At 44.2% G+C, this 21,041-nt stretch overlaps 1 protein-coding gene across 6 annotated transcripts in view; it reads right to left on the reverse strand.

The window, feature by feature from the left end:
* The window catches only part of SH3RF2 (SH3 domain containing ring finger 2), a 126,500-nt gene extending 107,392 nt beyond the window's left edge, over positions 1–19,108 (reverse strand). For 3 of the 6 annotated variants that reach the window (XM_053907376.1, XM_019414193.2, XM_053907375.1), the window contains exons 1-2: positions 18,905–19,073; positions 17,361–17,850 (exon numbers count right to left, since the gene is read on the reverse strand). In XM_053907376.1, the coding sequence (XP_053763351.1) occupies positions 17,361–17,738 (378 nt within the window). In that variant the 5' untranslated portion in view covers positions 17,739–17,850; positions 18,905–19,073. Of the gene's footprint in view, positions 1–17,360; positions 17,851–18,904 lie in introns of all 6 variants that reach the window. The other 3 variants (XM_053907377.1, XM_019414188.2, XM_053907378.1) reach the window with 3 other exon arrangements.
* Between the last annotated feature and the right edge of the window lie 1,933 nt (positions 19,109–21,041).

Raw genomic sequence — 21,041 nt, forward strand, 5'->3', positions numbered from 1 at the left:
AGGCTTTGTCAGTTGCAGACAGACCTGACTTGAATTTGAAGTGGGAGCTCATGACATGAAGAGGGGACCAGGGTAGACTTGCCTCCACTCTGTGGGATGGTGGCAGAGTTTGCTAAAGCCAGGGTGACCTCCAGCTGCAGTATTAGGAGCAGGGCTGGGAAGGGTCTCAGTGTTCAGCGCCAGTCAAGTCAGCCCTGGAGGTCAGCCTTTGATCACTGGGGGGGCATTGTTCCTGGCAAGGTGGCCTCAAATCAGGCTTTGCGGCCCTCCTAGAAGTTCTTTGAACTACTTCATATCCTCTTTTTTTTTTTTTTTTTTTTTTTAAACAAATCCTGTCTCTTAAATCTGTTTTTGCAGTAGATTCTATTGTTTGTCACTACGTACCTGGGAGGATGCACCTTCTTCTATGTGCATCATGGAAAATGGCCTTTGCACTTGGAGTGAATGATGCCAATATGTAGAAAGAGGTGGAATCAAGACAGGAAAGTGATCCGACAGGACAATCTGGGTCTTTAAGAGGCCCTGCGGTTCCCATTCTTTGAGCTAACACATCCACACTTGTAGTTGAGCTGGTTTGAGGTGGGTTTCTGTGACTTGTGATTGAAAGAGTTTTGTGAACACAGATGAAAGCAAATTAATATTATGTAAGGGAGCCTCACAAATATCATCCCCTGTGACCCAGTAATCACTTCCATTCTTTGGAAATAATTTTGAATGTTAAAAAGCAACACTAAAAGAGTTGGGATTAGGCAAAAGGTTGCTGACAAAAGTGATTTTTACATAACGGTGTCCGTGAGGTCGGAGGCATTTGCTGCCAATTCCACATGTACCGTTTTCAGACCTTTTGCTTTTCATTTGAAACATGTTTTCATTGCCACTTAGTTTTATTCTCTGTCTCTCTGTATTGCGTCTCCCTTTTTCTATCCCCTGAGTCTTTGGAAACTGCCTTTTTGAGGCTTAAAATTGGCATAAACTGTGAGGCTACGTAAATGGTTATTTGCTTCTCAAACCAAATTGCAGTGGGCACCAGAGGTCTGAAAGTGCCCTGAAGAGGCCACGCTGCAAAACACTAGACATGATCTGAATGTGTTCATGTTTCTAAAAATATTCTTTATGCTGAAATCTGGTTTGGAGGCCTCTGACCCAAGCCCAGCAAACTAATTACAATGACACGGCAAGATGCAAGGCAGTTTGGTAAAATACAAGGTGCTCGGACTGAGATTCAGGAGACCTGGACTCTGGTCCTTGTGCCTATTTACTGGCAAATGTGAGGCCTTGGAAAGTCTACTCCTCTCACTAAGCCTTAGACTCCATGTTTATGTGAGACATTGGACTAGATGTTTTTTACAGTCCTTGGTAGCTCTCAGCATCTATGCTTTATGATCCCTTATAAGGTGGCATTTTTCAAAAAAGCCTGAGATGAACTTGGTTCAGGAGTGCCTTTATGCAGTACCCAGTCTAGGTCAGGCCGCAGACAGAGTTGTGGGAGAAATTTGCTTAGATGAGTTCCCCTTTGAAGGAACCCATCCCCGAGTCTGCACAGTCAAGTCTTCTGAACCAACTCCTAAGGGAGGGAGCCTGACGTGGCCCCAGTTCTGCTCCCAGGTGGGGGCACCTGGGGACACGGTCTGAATTGATGCTGGGATACCCTACTGATTGAGCTTTACAACGTACCACTTAATCTCAAGAATAACCATTTGAAGTAGGTGTTAATGTGACTTTATTGGGAAGGAAACTGAGGCCAAGAGTTATTATGATAGTCAGAAAGTGAGAGAGCTGGGATTCAAACCCATGTCTTCTGTTTTTAATGCCTATGCTTGTTCCTCTGCCTCATAGACATCCTACAAGTGCTGCCAGTGAAGTGAATGGTGATGTGCACATTCCGAGAAGGGGACATGCAGCTGACCCCACCTCTCTGTTTTAGTGCTACCAGAGAGCTCTTTAAGAGCATCAGCTTTGGCTGCATCCACCTTTGTTTCTTATTCTTGGTGTGACCTCCAGCAAATTAATCTTTCTGAACCTCGGTCTTCCCATCTGTAAAATGGGAATGAAGGTAATACCTCATGCAGCGGTTGCAAGAGTCAAATGGAAGTGCTTATTAGCACAGTAAAAGTTAGTGACGCTTAGAGTCCAGATTGCAGCAAGTTCTCCTGTTTCTACGTCCAGATTTGCTCTCATATCCATCTACTTCTCTCCATCACTGCCACCATCTTAGTCCGGGCCACCCATCGAGAAGACTAGAATTGGTCTTCTGCTACCATTCTTGTCCTGCAGATGTTAATTTCTCACACAGGAGCCAAAGTAAATATTCAACTGAAAATCAGGTCAAATTACTTCCCATCTTTGATCTTTCTGATTGCCAGTAAGATCCAATCTCTTTTATCACCACAGCACCTTGGTCCTCTAGACCTTCTCCTGTAGCCATGTGGGTCTCCAGTCAGTTCCCTAGACTCACTAAGCTCCCTCTTCCCTCTGGGAACAGAGCTCAAGATGTTCTCCAGAGCTGTACCCCAATTCTCTGCCCTTCATGGAACTGTCTTCCTCTCATTCTTCAGGTCTCAGCAAAAATGCCTCCTCTTAACAAGGCATTCTTTGACTACTCTGGTCAGAAGCCTTCCCTTTCACCCTTTATTTTATACCTTTGTGTAGAGTTAGTTTATTCAGTAAACTGATCACAATTTGTGATTATTTTGGTAATTTGGTGTGTGTGCATGATGCTGATGGTACTCTACCCTCATCTTTTCAGGTCACTTTACCATTTCTGTGTAAACCAGCCTCACTTCCAATAGTCAACATCTACAATTTTGTAGGAAGCCTTCCCTTGAGCTTCTAGAAACTATTTTGGCCCATGAGTTCTTAGCCAATGAGTGACAGGCACATGGGCATCAATACCCCAGGTCTTTCATCTGTTGGCCAGGAGGATTCTGAGGTCTGAGTTTTACACTGTTTCCCAGAGCTTTCCTGAAGGATTGAGCTCTAGTCATCCTCTGTGATAAATGGCTTCATAACACCAGCCACCATCCCTCCTTTGTATGATATCCCCACTCTCCTGCCAATGTCATTATACTTCCCAAATAATCTGTAAGCACTCAGTGTTCATGATAGGGTCTGATTCTGGGGGGACCTAAGACCATGGGGGTCTTGGTTCTTTTTCTCTACCCCAGAAGAGTGTATATTATATGTCTGTCTTGCTTATGGTTATATTGTAGTGCCTAGTGTAGTGTCTGGTACCTAGTTAAGCACTCAATATATATTTATGTAATGAGTTAATACTAGTGGTATTATTATTTCAGTGCACAATTTCTTCCTTTTATTGAGTTTATTTTATACCAGTAACCTACCATGCACCACAGAAAGGTTAAATGTGCCCTCCACAACTTAGAGCATGATGAAAAAGGTATTTTCTACGGTGTTTTTAAGAGTAACGTTCCTATAATACTGTTGTTGTAGCAAGGCTTGTTATAGCTAGAGGCTCTCTACCAGGAAGAAATCCCAAGAGAGACTCTTGAGGAGTGTGGCAGTTGTTCCTGAAGCTACCTGAAAGCTAGTGTGGAGTTAATTTGGAGATCTTTCATAGGACGAAACTCTGTTACGTTTCTTTGTGGGCAGTTTAAACAGACAGCAACTGGACTCTGGAGCAGGTGCCCTCCGTGAAATAAGATGGGTACCGATGCAGAGAGACTGGCAATAATAATAGTGAAGAATAATAAAAATTATTAACATGTCTTAAGTATGCATTTATGGATCAGTCCTTGAATGTGTCACATGTACTATCTCATTTAATCTTCAGAACGAACGCATATGGCAGGTACTGTTACCCCATTTTCAGAGGAAGAGATCAGGGCTAAGGGGGATTAAATGACTTGCACAAGGTCACACAACTAACAAGAGGTAGAGCTGGGATTTTCAATCAACTATTATGACTTCATAGCCCCTGATCCTCTTCTTGGATCTTACCCCCTGGGTTAAGACCAGCTCACCAGGTGACTTAAAACCTGCTCACCAGGTGAACTAAGTGAAGTACTTCAGCCTGGAGAAAATAAGACATAAGAATAAAATGCACATTTTCTAAGTTGCCTTCAATGACCTTTGGTCCCCCTATCCAAAGAAAGGATAGCTGTGTCTTGTTGACTCAATTGCAGGAAGACTTTTCTAATACTGCTGCCTAGAGGTTGGGGTAATAAGAGTGGGTTCAGGCACAGAAAACTCTCCCATACTGGAGATTTAAATGCACCGGTTATGTGGGAAGTCCAAGAGAGGACTGAAGCATAGGAGAAATGGTTGGCTCGGAGGACTTTTAAGATCTCTTTCAGGCATGTGATTCTAGAATATTAAAGGAATCAGAGGGCTCACTCAATCCTTGTACATGTGGCTGGTACTATGTAGTTCTAGAGTGACAACATTTACAAAGGTAACATGACTTGGAGAAACTTATAAAAGCCACGTTAATAAGTTACAGAAGTATGTTCTAGATATACTCCTTGAGCAAGAGAGGGAGAGTTACTGTTGCTGCACGATTAACCAGTATAATGTCAAGAGTGGTCAAGAATGTGGGCGTGCACTTAATCTATGTGAGTAACTGTGGGCAAGCTACTCGGTATTTCTGAGCCTCAGTTTCCTTATCTGTTGCTCTGTGGATTTAACGTTTTTTTTTTTTTTTTATTTTATTTTTGGGACAGAGAGAGACAGAGCACGAACGGGGGAGGGGCAGAGAGAGAGGGAGACACAGAATCGGAAACAGGCTCCAGGCTCCGAGCCATCAGCCCAGAGCCTGACGCGGGGCTCGAACTCACGGACCGCGAGATCGTGACCTGGCTGAAGTCGGACGCTTAACCGACTGCGCCACCCAGGCGCCCCTGTTGCTCTGTGGATTTAAAAGCCTTTGCGGGTAAAGTATTTAGCACAGCCCCTGAAGACGGCACCTCAAAAACTGTACCTATTTTTCTGAAAACCTTTATATTTTATTCCTTTAAATTCAGATTCTTGTGTATCGTTTGTATAATCTGTAAAATATAAAAAGGATAAGTTTTAAATTTGAGACGCTGGAATCTTGAGATTTAAAGAATCTGGGACTTTTCCTGTAAGTACAGTAATTTCTCACACGTTAAGCGCTCAGGTACATTTCATGTCACATGGTTGGTTTTCAGCTAAGGCAGGATTAGAAGCTGACTTTCCTGAATTTCAGGCTCTATTTGTCCCCACCTAGGACCATTTTGCCAATCCAGATGACAGGTTTCCAAAAGGAACAGAGCATAAATATTTGTTCTGACTCTGTTTGCATTTCTAGGCAAAGCAGACCGGTTCTGGATCAGAGCTTGTCCTAACTCCTGATAACATATCTCTCCAAGTATTCTGCCCTTGTGCATGTGGTCCCTTGATCAGCTTTCCTCCCTTTTCTCCTTCTCCCTCGTTGGTTTTTGTTGCCCCAGTGTAGATCACAGATGCAAACTTTTCTGCCTTTCTCTTCTCTACCCTCCTCTTTTCTCTGACTCCATTCCCTCCCTCTCATTTCCATCTCTGTTCACCTTAACTCATATCTACCACTTAAAACCTTAAATTTCTGACCAAGCAGCACCCAGTTAAGACACAGCATATCATTAACGTGGAACTGGGTTGGCCACAGATTACATCATGCTCTGAAAGCTTATCAGCAACATTAGAATGGTACTTTTGGTGCCAACAGGTGCCAACCAGCTGTGGTAGAGAGTGCAAAGCTGTGTGGAGCTCCAAGGGAACAGCCATACTTGGGCAACCAGTCTTGGTCACCTGGACTGATCTGGTTAAGAGCCCAGTCCTTGGATGCAGGCAGACCTGGTTCATATCCTGTTTCTTACACTTCCTAACAGTTTCCTCATCTATTAAGTGGGAAAATACCACTGACTTGCATGGGTTGTTAGGAGGATTTAAGGAAAACCATGTTTATTTCGCACAGTGTCTGGCACATGGTGTAAATGATGTGATGGATGTTGTTATTAAGGCGCTAATATCTATTTCCACCTCCTCTCTGGCTTCTCTCCTCCCTGGTCCATCACTCCTTGCCCAAGCAATCAGGATAGTCACTCCACACGATGAAGTCTGCTGGATTCGCTAGGCCGTGGGATAGCAGCTAGAATGGCCAAGTTAGGAAACCCAGAACATGTTTTACGATAATGAAAAAAAAAATCCTAGTGTTTCAAAATCTTCAGAAAACAAAAATAAAACAATAAAAAGATATTTAATCAGAAATTCTCTAATACCAAAGGAGGGGATGGGACATGTTCTTTCTGTTAAAATGCAGGCTCCTGGATCCTGGATCCTTTTAGGATCTCTCAAGAGGAAGAGAACATGGCCATCTCCTTCCATTCTTCAATCACCCTATTCCCCCTCCCATGGAACCAATTGCATGGAACCAATCTACTTGGATTTTCCTCATCTATGGGAATTTACCAGTCCAAGGAGAAATTTGAAATCCAGAAGACTGTCTTTCCTGCTTCTCCAGAGAGCCAGCAAGGGAAGATTTCTCCTCTGCCCCTCCTTTTCTCTGCCATTCTTGTTTATTAAGCAAACGTCCCAGATAAGATTTATTGCAGCCTTGCCTTTCTCAGCTCCACGCAGCTTGTTAATATCACAAACATCCCTCCTGAACACAGCTCTGCAGAGTTCTATTCCTGCCCCATGCCCACTGATTCTGCTGCATTGCCTTGGCAACCAGTTAAAATACTATATGCACCAATATCATCTTTAATTCTGTAAAACCAGGGCAACTTGCTCAGAGGTTTGTGGCACATCCTTCCGTTGGTGTTCCTACCTGGCTCCATCCTGGCTGGACTTCTTTTTTCACCTCCCAATTACCTCTGAAACCCCTGAAAGCACCTATGTGCCATTCCTAACACACCTGGCTTGACATCAAGAAACACCCTTGTCAATGAGTCAGGGGCTGGAGAGGATCCTGGGGACAAAATGGCTGGTATATCCCCTCTCCTCTAGCCTCAGGGGAAGACACCAGGAGCTCCTCAGCCACGAAGCTGCTGAATCTAATTGCAGTTTCTTGCAACATGGCAAGCAGTATGCATTCAGTAATTAAATACTTACTGAATGCTGTTTGCATTTCATGCACTGTGCGAGCTACAGAGGAGACAACATACCTCCTTAACCACATGGGGCTTATGGTCCAGTAGGAAAGAGAAGTGAGTGGAAAACGCCATATAGTCTGATGCGTGCTGTGGAGGCCAGGGGACGACAGCACTGGGGACTCTGGGGACTTGAGGAGCAACCTATGGCCAGCTACACTGAGACCTAAGGATGGGCTGCAGTGGCCACATGGGCCAGGTTTCCTGACTGCCAGACAGTTTCATTCTTGTCTTCTCTAACACTGGTAGTTTGGCTGAAGCCCTGAGCTTGGGTGATCTGTTTCAGGCACCCCAGGAGTATGTGCCTTATTTCTCCTGATCTCCAGGCTAAAGTTTTCCCATTAGCCTCTCGGGGAAGGGTAATGGTGAATAGTCCACGTTCTCCCAGCGCTTCTCTTGGCTTTCTATGCTGTGTCTGTGAATGATGGCTGACAGGCCCATTTTCCAAAACCAGCAGCATCAGGACTGTGACGCCAGAACTCACCACCCAGTGTATGTGCCTCTCACTTATTCTGAGGGTTGTAATCCTCAGTGTCATGGGTTTCTGTAAATGCTTGGGCACTTAGGATTAGACCATCTGCAACCTCCATAACTGCCCCCAAACCAAAGAGAGGATGCTGTAAATTTTTATCTGTAACCATTTTCTACCCTTTTTTTTTTTTGTCTTACACGAACTTGTACTGAGCACAGATCTCTTATGAGAAAATAGAGACAACAGTAGCACCCATCTCACTGCCTTATAGATAGCGAACAGAGTGAGATTCTGTTAAGTCAAAATGCTTCACCGAGTGTCTGACCCATAATAAGTCCTTTAAGATTTATTAACTGCATCATAATGATTACTTTGCATGGCTCTCTCAAAAGATCTTAAGTTCTTTGAGGACAAGGATCATATCTTATTTATTTCTGTTCATCACTAGAGCCCAGCCAAGAGTCGTATTCATAAAAGCATTCCGTACGTGTCTGTCGAATGAATGGGAAACAGTAACAACAGTTCCTCATATTCACTGTCACTGGGTTTACCATGTGTCATGTCCTGTGCTAAGAACTTTACACGAAGGATCTTGATTTATCCTCCAAGTGATTCCCTGATTGCTGTTGCTCCGTGTTTACATGCAGTAAAAAAGCAGTCCAAATGCAGGAAGTGTGGTAGTACTTTAAAAGAGAGTGCAAGCGGACAGTTAACCTTTACTAGAACCTTTCTTTGTCCAGACCCTGGCTAAGCACATTATAGATATCACCTTGTTAAATCCTCCCGATAACCCTGTGAGGTGAGCTGACTGTTTCTGTTTTATAGCAACGATGCCTGGAGTCACTAAGTAACTTGTCCAGAAGCACACAGCCAGTACATGAGTAGAGAGCCATTGTCCTGAATCACAGCACTGTCTTATTTACTTATTTTATTGGAAGACTAAGGTCAGAAGCAACAGAAAATTGAAATACATATTTTAAAAATGATACTAAAATGCCTATTTCTCTTACTTGCAAAGAAGTTTTTTTTTTTTTTTAAGTTTATTTATTTATTTTGAGAGAGAGAAGGAGAGGGAGAGAGAATCCCAAGCAGGCTCTGTGCTGTCAGCGCACAGCCCCATGCAGGGCTCAACCTCATGAACTGTGAGATCACGACCTGAGCCGAAACCAAGAGTCGGATGCTTAACCAACTGAGCCACCCAGGTGTCCTGAGAAAGAAGTTAAAAAAAAAAAAAACATAAATACGTACTGGGGGCAATGTAGAGTTACCACTTAATCGGTACATTTCAGTAAAGAATGATGAACGACTTCTGGAGACCAACAGTGGCAACGGTTGCACAATAATGTATTAATTATCAATGTATTAATGGTAGCACACCTAAAATGACGGAAATGGTAAATCTTATGCATGTTTCATATATGCACGATGTAGGTTTAGCAGCATGAAAGGTACAAGGGCCATGTTCCTACTTGAAATGCTGCCTTCCCTTCATATTGGGGGCCAGGTCAATTCAGGTCATAACTCCAGTGACAAAGTCTTTTAGAGGCTCTGCCTTTCTGTCACTGGTATCTCTGTGACTCAGTGTCAATGAACTCCAGATAACGTTTCTCCCAAGATCAAAGGAGCACATAAAATTTGTGATATCTGACATGAAAGTTTAGCCATATGTGGAGTGGCATTTCCTATGTTCTCAGGGTTAGCAATTCATGAGCCAAGTGGTTTTTATTTTATTTTTATTTTTTTATTATTATTTTTTTATTTTTTAATATATGAAATTTACTGTCAAATTGGTTTCCATACAACACCCAGTGCTCATCCCAAAAGGTGCCCTCCTCAATACCCATCACCTACCCTGCCCTCCCTCCCACCCCCCATCCACCCTCAGTTTGTTCTCAGTTTTTAACAGTCTCTTATGGAGCCAAGTGGTTTTGAACTTGGACACTGTTTTCTGGACAGTGCTGTCTGTCACCCAAAAACGTATTTCATGAAGTGATTCACCTCTACGAGGTTTCAGTCACTGCATGACTTTACGCCTAATATAATGTGCTGCTCATTCCTCACATAGCTCTCTAATGGCTTGATCCATGAAGAATTCATTTCTGCATCATTAGGAGTTATTTCGTGATTTCATGAGCTCTACCATAGACGTGAATGTATTTATTTATTTATTCACTCATCCACAAAATATCCGGGGGTTCCTAATATGGGTCAGGCTGTAGGCTGGGTGCTCTGAGCACAGTATGGAGACATAAAACAAGTCGCTCGTTCTCCTTGTCCCTTGCGTGAAAGACTGGAGCAGTGACAGAGATGGGAGGGGAACTCAGCTACTATTTGAGTCCTGCGGTCTGAGTCCATGAGCACCTCCGGTATGAGGTTCCGATGGTGTGAGCTTTCAAGACTGAGCCTGGTACAGAGCAGGCACTTAGGAGCAGTCTGTTAAATGTCCTGGCCTCTGAACGTGGGGATCTGGAGTTGTTTGACCCTGGGGCTGAAAAAGACGCAAGTTGCAGGAAGCTGCTCATGACAAATGGGCTTGTCTGTCTTTCCTTGCCTGTGTTCTACCACTTCCTTTGTATGCGCGGGCTGGCATTCCTACCTGATAGGGGTATCGGGTACCCCAAACATGTCTACGGGAAAAAAATGGCTTTGTCTCTATCAGTGAAGTGGAGGCTGCTCCTCACTTGGCCAGTAAGCTCAGCCATCCCCTTGGAGCATTGTCCGGCTGCACTGAATCCATTAGGCAGATACAGCCCATAGGCTGTGAAATGACATGGAACCGGTGTGGCTGCGGGGAGACTAGTACAGAGTCCCCGACATGTGTCTTCTCAGTGGTGGTTTGAGGCTAGGGATCCACTCACCTGGTCTCTTCTCCATCTGTTTCCTTCTCTCTCTCCTCCAACTTTGATTCTATTTGAGATATCCCTGTCCCATCCTGCCTTTCCTAGTACCCACATGCGCAGAACAGATGCTGCCTTTTCACCCCTTGGCCATGTTTTTCTTGATGATTAAAACACCTATTTTTTTCCTAGGAAGATTCTTTTTATTGGCTAAACTTCATTTCCTTCAGAATGAACCACCTCACTGCCTGACATTTTCAAAAGCCATCATTTCTTGAGTCTAAGACTTCTGTATCTTAATTGACTTTACTGGGTTATAATTTATACAGAAAAAAAATGCACTCTTTTTTAAGTACATTTTTAAGTACAGTTTCATGAATTTAGACAAACCTATACACCATCATACAAAACATCTGCATCATCCCCCAAATCACTATAGTTGATAGTTTTGCCATTTCTAGAATTTTATATAAATTAAATCAGACAGTAAGACACTCCTTTTTTCATATCTTAACATTTCTAAAATTGGATGTATCTTAAAATGAACATTTAACATGGTACTGTTTCCTTTTTCCCTTAGGAGATATAACTAAAATGATAACGTATCTTCTAATGGGTAATATCATTAAATCGGGGATATATATGTGTACATGTATACGTAAGTGTATTTACATGTATACAGACTAGTTGGTTTTACACCTAGAGAGTAAGCACTGGGAAGGTGAGAATCTTGACTTTGCTGTGTTCCCATAGTACTTATAGCTGGACATCAATAGGAGCTAAATAAACAGTATAGAAGGTGGTGATGGTGAGTTTTAAATAGCACTCCTAAAATATCTTCTAATGGCAAGGACTTGCCTAAAACTCTTCTTGGAAAGAGTTAGTAGTCCTAACTGCCATAGGGGTTCTCTTTGGGGGCTCAGCTGCCTTTGCATTAATATGAGACATTTTCTAAAATTTGTTGCATGGACAATCAATATTATCCAAGGTAGTAATAAAAGGGAGGAGAGGGGCATGCCACTACCACAGAAATCTGGGGAGCATTTCTTACTGTAATTTACCACTTAGAGACTCACAATTCATTAGCTTGCTAAAAATTCTGAGAAGTGTTGTCGCATAGAAACAATGTTCGGCTATGTTTTAAGCTTAGGTTTGTTTGACCCTGGAGCTCTGTGGAACATCCCTTCGTAGTTTGCAGAATATACCTTATGAAAGACTTCTCTAATATATATGCATGATTTTTTTTTTTTTTAATGAGAAAGAGAGAAGACAAGGAAATCGAGAAGAGCTGTATTTGAGCTGGTCCAACGTAAGCCTAAAGCTATGTAGTGGCATCTGGAATGGGACAGATGAGGATGCTTTTTGTGAGTAAAAGGGCTGAATAAGCACTCTCTGTGCTCATAATCTCTCTTTATCCTATGAAGGGACATGTGGGCAGGCAACCTTTCCTAAGAGGAAAGGAAAACAACAGAAAAATAGGCATTGGCTAATCCCTTAGGTGAGGTGGATAATTGAGGTTGCATAAGGAGAGCTGCCCCACCCCTCTGCTCGGGCCATCCTGTGGGGACTGAGCTGTTGGGTTTGTCCACGCTTGGGCCAAACAGCTTTAACTGATAAGAAAACCTGAAAGAGGTAATAGAATGGCTCACTGAAACACAGAGAAGCCCACTGGCAGGAATTTTCCTGATCATTCAAATGATGGCAAAGTCCTTCTCAAAACCAGCACTAGCCCAATATATAAAGAGATGAAAGGAAATCAGAGTGGGCTAGGTGAAGTCAGGCAGAGACTAAAAGAAGCGTACAAGAGCTAGCTCCCTTTCTGTTTTGAAAAATATTTTAAACATCATTAGGCAGCAAAACAGACTTTTTTTCTCCTGGTATATATGCCTATGAATTTTAACAGATATATAGACTCCTATAGCTGCCACTGCTGTCTGGGTACACAACGGTTCCCTCACCCAACCAAACTCTCTTGTGCTATCCCTTTATAGTCACATCCTCTCTCACACCATAACCTCTGCCAACCACTGAGAATTATTTTCCATCACTGTAGTTCTGTCTTTTTGAAAACTCCCTTTCCTTTTGCTCTCCCTTTTGCTTCATGCATGTTTAAGTGTGAGTGCAAAGAACTCCAGATCCCATGCCAGCAGACTGTCTCCTTTACAGTTATTGTTTTGTTATTTTCTGTTGCTAACATTTATTAGCATCTGTGATGTGCCAGGCATCTGTGCTAAGCTTTTTACATACATTATCTCATTTTAATCTTACAAGAGCCTGATGATATATGCATGCCATTATTATCTCCACCGTACAAATATGGAAACTGAGGGTAAGAGAGGTTAAGTGACCCTGCCTAAGGCAAATAATTGAATCCCAGCACAAACCCAGCTCCATCTGACGACATATCCTTAACATTATGGTAAGCAATAAAAGGGAAGGGATTGTGACTCGGAAGGAGGTACACAGAGAGAGGTTGAGGGCAGAGCCAATTTGGTGCCATATGGTTTTTTGAAAGATTTGCAAAATGTGTGTGAAGGTGGAGAACCATCTGGGTCTTCTGACTTCTCAACCTCAGCTCCTGCCTTTATGTGTTCCTCCACCTGTCACATGTGGTCCTGGCTGACCCAGGTGGCATCTGCTTGCTGTTTTCAGGGGCTTCAGACAGTCTCACTCCCCTTGCAAACTCAGCAGAAAGCACTGTCTGTGTCACAGGACACAGCAGCTGAGACCCAGGAAAGGACTTGGATGCCTTCTGGTTTCTACTCAGCCTCAATTCCCTCATGTGTTTTCTGACCTGATTCCCCACCCCCTCGGGGGCTTGCAACACCAGCTGAAAAGGTTTCCAGGACACAGTCACCTGGTCTGTGTGCTGGAGGTGGCAAGTGTGTTCTCGCTGAGCTGGGGCAAGTGAGACAGAAATGTATGTGGTTGGCATGATGTGTAACAAAGAAGGGAGAAAGTCCAGCCTTGCAAGACCTGGGGCAGCAACATTTGCGTTGGGGATAAAGAGACAGGAGAATAAAAAACAGAGAGAGAAGTTAATGAAGAAGTTGGAGATGCTGGGAAGTGGAAGGTTCTTGCCCTGCATATGTGTTCATTTGAGCTTGTTATTTGGGGAAGTGAAGTTTGCTAGCAAGTTACCTTCTTGAATCAGTTCCTGCCTCCTTTAGAGTCTTGGAAATGTGCTGTCGAGCCAGCACAAGTTGGGGAGAATCACACATCTGAATCACAGCCATAGGTCATTTGGAGAAAAATCAAACAGGCTGGAAATCAGGGTACCAAGGGCCATCTTTGGATGACACTCCATTAACAAGCCAGTGAAAGAGGATGTGCCATTTAGAGTAAAAAATATTAAGTCACTTCAATAACAACAACATTTACTGAGCACTTATTATGAGCCAGTCCCTGTGCTGAGAGCTAATTGGCATGAATCATTTCATTTCTTTCTTGCAACAACCCTCTGAAGTAGGTACTACTGTTACCTCCAATTCACAGATCGGGACTTGGAGGCCCTCAAGTTTAAGTGACTCACCCACAGTATACAACAACTGAGCAGCACAAGCAGGATTTGAATTCTTCTATTTTTCAAACCTAAGTTCGCAAGCTTCGCTGCTTTACTGCCTGTCTTAATTCAGAAATATTTCTAAAAATTAACACAGCGAGGAGGAGAGATCAATTATTCAGGAACCTGTAATCTTCTGGAAGACTTGCCAAAATCCTTTGGCTTGACTGCTGTAAGGGAAGGAGTAAGAACCTGTGGGATTTGCACAGCCAGGGGCCGTCCAAGAGTCTTTCGATCTCACCTGTTGGTTTGAAATAATTGCACGCTGTAGAAATCTACAGCCATTTCCCAAGCTTTCTTTTTACCCAGTAGGCTTGGGAGGGTTTCAGGCAGGTAGGCACAATGGACTATTTTTTCTCTCTTGGGCTGGCACCATGAGGTGTGACTGTTGGCTCCACCCTGGCATGCTGGCTGGCACAGGGAGCACCCGGCCTCTTTGAGCCAACAAAAAATTCTCGATGAGCCCGTTTATTAGATGAGCCTAGGTGAGCACAACAGTCTTCGGGCTTAACAAACTCACAGGCAGGAGGTTAAATGAACTCTTTCAGAGGGCCAGGTTAACATCGGGTTCTCTGGAAGAGGTGTTTTACAAAATGGTACCCTGGGACAACAGGTTATTTATGCCCTCTTAGGGCAGTACTTTATACTTAGTATTATCCTGGGCTGGACTCATCACAGACTCAAGTTCAGTAATAATACCTATTACACTCTCCTGCAAGGGCTATCACTCCTTCTGCGTTTTGTAGAATTCCTCATGCACGACAGGGCACAATAAACAGTCAATAATAATGTTTACTATGATAATGATCTTCCAAATGCCTTTCATCTGAGGATCCCAAAGTGCTAGGTAAACACCAATTAGTTAAGCCTCACAATGGCTCTCTGTTTTTACAATACATTTTCCTATTTTATAGAATTTTAAATTGAGACCCAGCAATCTTAAGTGGCTTGTCCAAAGTCATACAGCAGGTTTAAATTAATGATAATGATGATGCTTTGCATTCACACGGCATATGTTTTCTAAGGCAATAAGAGTATGTTGCAAAGATAATTTTCACACCATCCCAGAGGAAGGTGGGTAGCAAGTATTATTAGCTGTTGACTAAATTGGGTAAACTGAGGAGGCAGGGAGGGTAAGTAACTTGGTAAGGATTAGACCGAGGATACGAGTGCCTCCTCTGACTCTCAGGGCACTGCAGCGTCCCAGACAATACTCAATTCTCTGAACTGAGGGGTGCATGCCTGCTTTTGCCCTTACGGGAAAGATAGCTACATTCGTGGAAGCAGAGACAGGTTGCAGAATGACAGCCATATTTACATCCAGGAACGGGTTTGTTCATAGTCCCGGTGAGAGAGGCAAAAGGGAGGAGATGAACCACTTCAAGTAAGGATGGCTTGGAAAATGAAGGGAACGGGGGTGGCTGAGGGAGGCTGCCAGCACCGCTCTCTTGCAGAAACATCTTTACCAACCCAGGGCCTGCCTGAAAGCAGTAGCCTTCAACAGCCTTCTTCTGTGTTTCAGCCTCACGACAGGACTTGGTCCGGTGCAGCTTGGATGATGGGCACAACCCCGTCACTGGCACCTTCGTCTGATGTTACAAGTCCTTGTGAAAGAGTTCCAGGGACATGTAGTATCTTACCAGCTGTCTCTTACATATTATCAGCTCTCAATCACACAGCTCCCTATGCTAGGAGGGGCCTGGGAATCTTCTGTGTTCAAAAACTTGGTAGCTGGGGATACATTTGCTGCACCTTTTCTTAACAACATAGCCACATCGAAAAAGATGAAAACATGAATGAAAATATATGAAGATGTTAGAGACTTGCCTCCTGCCGGTCTGGCAATGCTTTCTTAGTGAGTGATGATACTCCACCGGGAGGCAAGTCAGACTTTGCTGGGTCGGGGAGGAAACAGGCTGCTGGGTCTTAGGAATTCACAGGGGGATTTGCTGACCCCAGATAGAGCCCTACTCTCTACAAACAAGACACTTGAGATAAGTTTGCTGCCCTACCCCCACCCTGCCTTCTCCAGGTGTGTGGATTCTGATTGATGACTAGACCTTGGGCTAATGGGAAGCCTGAAAGGAGGGCGCCAAGCCCTATTCTGGAATGTGGTCACACATACAAGCACAATGGCAATAAAAAGTCTGAAGTGAAGAACTCACACCAATGCCCACGTCTTCCTGCTCTCCTTTTTGACTGTTTCCACTTTCCCTTGCTGCATGGGCAACTTGGAGGTGCAGTGACCGGAAAGAGGGGTGAGGCCCTGGAAGGAATAGTTTAGAAAAGTGTCCTGAATGCACATCATAAGCCTATTCTGCTGTGCGGAAAGGAATGCGCAGAAGACCCTCCCACCCACTGTTACTCTTCACAATGGAGTTGAGAGACTCTGCTGTCATCTTTAAAGAAGTTAGCTTTAGGTAAGAACTTCACAGAATGCAGCCTTGACTTTCTAAGTATGCCAGCGACCCAGGTCGCAGCTTCCCGTGTCTACTTTGACATGATGACTCGTGGGGTGACAGTGCACAAAATCTCGCTGGACTCACAAGGACTGCATCATCCTCTCGAGATGTGCCCTTAACACAGCCTCCCACAAAAGGTTTGCAGCCAGGTCAGACACAGTCCTCAGGATCCATTCGCATGGTTGGCCAGAGTGATTCGCATTATCCAGACACCAAAAGCATTAGTGTGATCTCCTGCGTGCCACTACCGGGTCCTTTGGTTTTATGGCAGCCTTTCAGGTGCATTTTATGTATGTTTGATTCATTTTGTAAATGAAGACACCTGTAGGGCTCCTGTACACATGGGTTCTACTTCATAGCCCAGCCTTCCTGTCAGTCAGTCCACCCACAGACACGCTTTCCTCCTGCACAGTCTTTGGGCATCAAGTATCAGAATAGCTTTGAACGGATCATGAATGAGCACTGTCATAATAGCGCTTTAGGACTTGGGGTGGGAAGATGGGAGTTGGGTAGAACTGAAACAAAACCTGACATTTGCAAACTCCTCCAAGATCTCAAAAGCAAAAAGCAGCTGGATTTGTTTTCTCTCTTTTCCCCATCCTCTGGTTTGGCTTCAAACAGCAGAAGTGAAAGATGAAGAATAATCACGAAGGCTTTCTTTGTACTGTTACCTTCTAGACAAGGGAGACAACCTGGGAGACTTTTAACAATTCTAAGAATTCCTGGATGGATTAGATAGGCTCAGGATTCCACCGAGTTTCTGTAAAATGGCCACTGCCCACAGAAACTTACCTCTGGGGAATCACTGGCAGACCTCTTTGAAATGTAACTAAAGAAAGGAAGATGTTCCCTAACTGCTGGTATACACAGACCCAACCTCCAAATGGACACGAAATGAACAAATAAGATCTCTCTTACCCCATCCATGTGGATTCTGATATTAGGCACCAGCCGGAAAGAGCTGGACTGTAGAGCTCTGGGGTTACTCTTGCCTCTCCTGCCGTCCTGCGCGGTCAGCACGCCAGGCCTGCGGAAGGAGCCCCCTCTCCCCAAGCTCTGCCCCGAGCGCACACCGTCTAGAAGACGCACGAGCAGCAGGTTGGCCGGCAGTGCCTCGATGCTGCAAAACACCAGGGTCCTGCATTCCGGGCACCTCAGCTCCTTGTGGGCCTTGAAAATCCTCTGGAGACATGGTTTGCAGAAGGTGTGCTGGCAAGGGAGGACTTTGGCCGTGACATCGAGCTTTTCAAAGCACACGGGACACTCCAGAAGATCAAGTAACGTCAAATCATCCATTTTATTTTAACACTCCACTCTTGACCTGGAGGGGCAAAGTCCGCATGGTAGGGTGAGCTGAGCCGAGGGGGCAGATCCGGGTCTATCCTATCGGGAGCTTCAGAATTCCTGCCTGTTTGAATGAGAAAGGAAGAGAGGAAAAAAATGTGACTGCTCAGAGAGGTATATCCCACCTACATGGAGGCAGTGTCTCATAAGGCAGTTTGCAAGCACTTTGTTCCAGCACCCAAGTTTCAAATGACTCATTCTGATTCAGTGCTAGCAGGTATAAGGCTCAACTCCTGCCTGCTGAAGGATCTGCGGGAGCATTCAGCATGGTGACCGACTACTTACTCATTGCCTCTTGGCGGCGTGCAAACAAGAGCAGAGACAAAACAGCCCTGCAGAAGAGCCTTCTCGGCCTCGAAGGGGGTCCTTCTCCACCCCCCCCCCCCCCACCCGCAGACAGTCAATTTCAGTTCCCACAGCAAGACCCCCATGGAACACAATTTCTGTGAAGCTATCTATTCCTCCTTCTTCCCCTACTTTTATCTGTTATCTGCAGCACATGCAGACAAGTTGTGTAGATAAGTTTATCTGAACCTCCTGCAGATGTAGAATTATTTCCTTCACAGGGCACCTTCCCCCATTATTTTGTTCTAGCACTGCACAAGAAAAATTCTTACTAGAAACGCATTTTCAAATTGTTTGCCTTAAGTACAGGCCAGGGTGCTTGGAAGCTTTTTTTCTTTTTTTCTCCTTCTCTCACTCCCTCCTTCCCTTTCTTCCTTTTTTTCTCCCTCCCTCCCTCCCTTCTTTCTTCCCTGATTATTCTAGCCTCAGAGACGATATTCCACCCACAAGACGACGTCACACAGCCTGTTTAGTTTCTTGGACAATTGTTCTCAGTTCCACCTGAAGCAGATAGGAATTCTGGATTGTGGTCACAACCTGCAAAAATCCAGACAGAGCAGTGTATACAGGTGTGCGTGTGTGGTCTGAAAACATCCTTACTCCAGTAACAATTTCCTTTTAAATGTCTGAAAAGAAGTCTCCAGTTGAGATAAGTCTCCCCGGAAGAGGTCACCTGTCCCTCACAAGTGCCAAATTTTGGGTGAGCACAATGCCCAGGAGGTTTGGCCGGAGGGTGGGTGGCCCCGCCAGTAAGGGAAGCAGACATGACTTACGGGGATGAGAGATGGCGCCGTGCCCTCCTGAGACAACTCTCCAAAGATGTCAGCTCTGGGGAGACGTGCGGGGGGCCACTAACCTTGAGCTTGTAACCCCAGCTGTGTGCAGCTCAGCACAATCCTCTGATCCTCTGCTTGGCCAGGCTTCCTCCAACTGGCTTCCTTTCCCCCAAGAGCGGCTGCCACGCTTTGAAAACTTTAACAACTCTGAGTCTTACTCATTTCAAGGATCGCCTTACTCAGCCTTTGTTAACCCTTTCACCGCCTGGCAGCTAGCAGCAATTTCTGACTTCACTCTGCTGACTGATCCTTCCTTCATGTAACTGAGTTGATTTCTGGGAAAAGATTGCAGGGGACAAAATATAAGCCAGCCCCCAAGGCTAAGTATTTACAGTTTATATTTTCACTTTTCTCATTGTCTCTCTTATCCAAGAAGTTGAAACACAGCCGGGGTGATTGTGTTTATTTTAAACCTTTATAAGGATTTGCTGAAAAGGTCAAACATATTAATGGCAGCTATAACAAAGATAAGCCAGTCACCTAAAAAGTACTGCTCCTTAAAAACCAGAGTCAGTACTTGAATGTGTGGATGTGAGACGGACTTCAGTGGTCTTTTTGCTCAATCTCTTTAAATAAATTTTTTTTAAAAAATCGCGTTATGGTAGTACATACACCTCTTTGAAAAATCAATGCACAGAAAGGCTTTGAAAAAGGAAAAGCAATGGTTCCAGACTCTCTCCCTGCCAGTGCCTATTGGGATCTTTTCGCAGCACCACATAATACTTATATTTTTGTTTCTTGATTTACCAATAATAAAGTCACAGAGGTATTCAATAAAGTACATAATAATAATAATAATAATAATAATAATAATACTGAACACCACAGTAGCCCTTATCTTCACTAAGCACTGTTCTACCTTTACCTGTATTAACTCATTTAATCCTTTTAGCAACCTGGTAATTCACTATACTCTTCTTTACCCTCATTTGCAAAAGAGGAAACTGAGACACAGAGAGGTTAAATAACTCATTCCAGGAGTCACAGCTAGCAAGAGACAGGTGTTCTGTGCTTTTTACTACCATGTCATATGGTGATACAGCTTTAAGGGGAGGAGAGATGGTTGAAGGGAGCTAAACCTCATCTGAGATGGCAGGAAGTCAAAAGATAATGACCCAAACTGACCAATCAACTGCTTTTGCAGGTGAGACAGCTATGCCCACAGAGATCAAGAGATTCCTTGAAGTTGCCCAGTAAGTTAGGTAGAGCTGAGAGAAGAAACTGGTGTTTGTTTTTTTTTAAGACTATATCTTCTCTCTCAACTTAAGGATGACAGTTCTTTACTATGCGGAAAGCACTTAGCCACAACTCCATGGGAAAATCTTAAGAGGGGACCAAGAGGCCTGAGAACGGATGGCGAAGGATTACATGTTTTACAAAGTTCTTCCATGTTATTTCTGAAAAAGCAAAGACGCATGGAGCTCAAAACAGGAGGGGGCTTTAGGATGGAGCAAAGTCACATGTCTTCTGAGCACAGACACCAGATTTGAGTACGTGTCAATTTCAGAGACCATTTTCGAGTCTTTTTTCATCTCTCTTTTATGAAGGTTTTTTGGGCTTCAGTGACATCAAATCCCATTCTGTTGCCTGTCTCCTTCAATAATTTCCACTTTTATAGGTTCTGTGCTCATCAGGAAGCCCCTTGTAGTCTGACACCCTTGTTCCTTGCTCTTTTTCCCACTTGGTAAAGCTGGGCCCTCTGCTCTGTGAGCTGCCCCACAGTGGCCTCACCCTCTAGAAAGGTCTGCTCCAGTGCCAGAACTCCTGCTGCAGGTGTGGGCAACATTTTCCCTCCTTCCCTCTCTTGTTCTTAAACACTCCACCTCCCTTAGATGTCCGTACCTGCACCTACAAGCACATGTACACACATACTTGCATAAACATACATATAATCTTAACAGTAACTTTTATGAAGCACTTGCTGTATGCCATGGACCAGCGCTAAGCCTTCAAACAGATTGCTCATTAAATCCTCCCAACCACCCAATGAGATAGGTGCTGTAACTTTGCCAAGATTGCAGAGCTTACGATCTGAACTCAGGTTGGCCCAATCCCAGGGCCTATAAAGTTATGT

Source organism: Panthera pardus, unplaced genomic scaffold (assembly GCF_024362965.1).
Source record: "Panthera pardus isolate Hobbes unplaced genomic scaffold, ASM2436296v1 HiC_scaffold_2, whole genome shotgun sequence".
Lineage (NCBI taxonomy): Eukaryota > Metazoa > Chordata > Mammalia > Carnivora > Felidae > Panthera > Panthera pardus.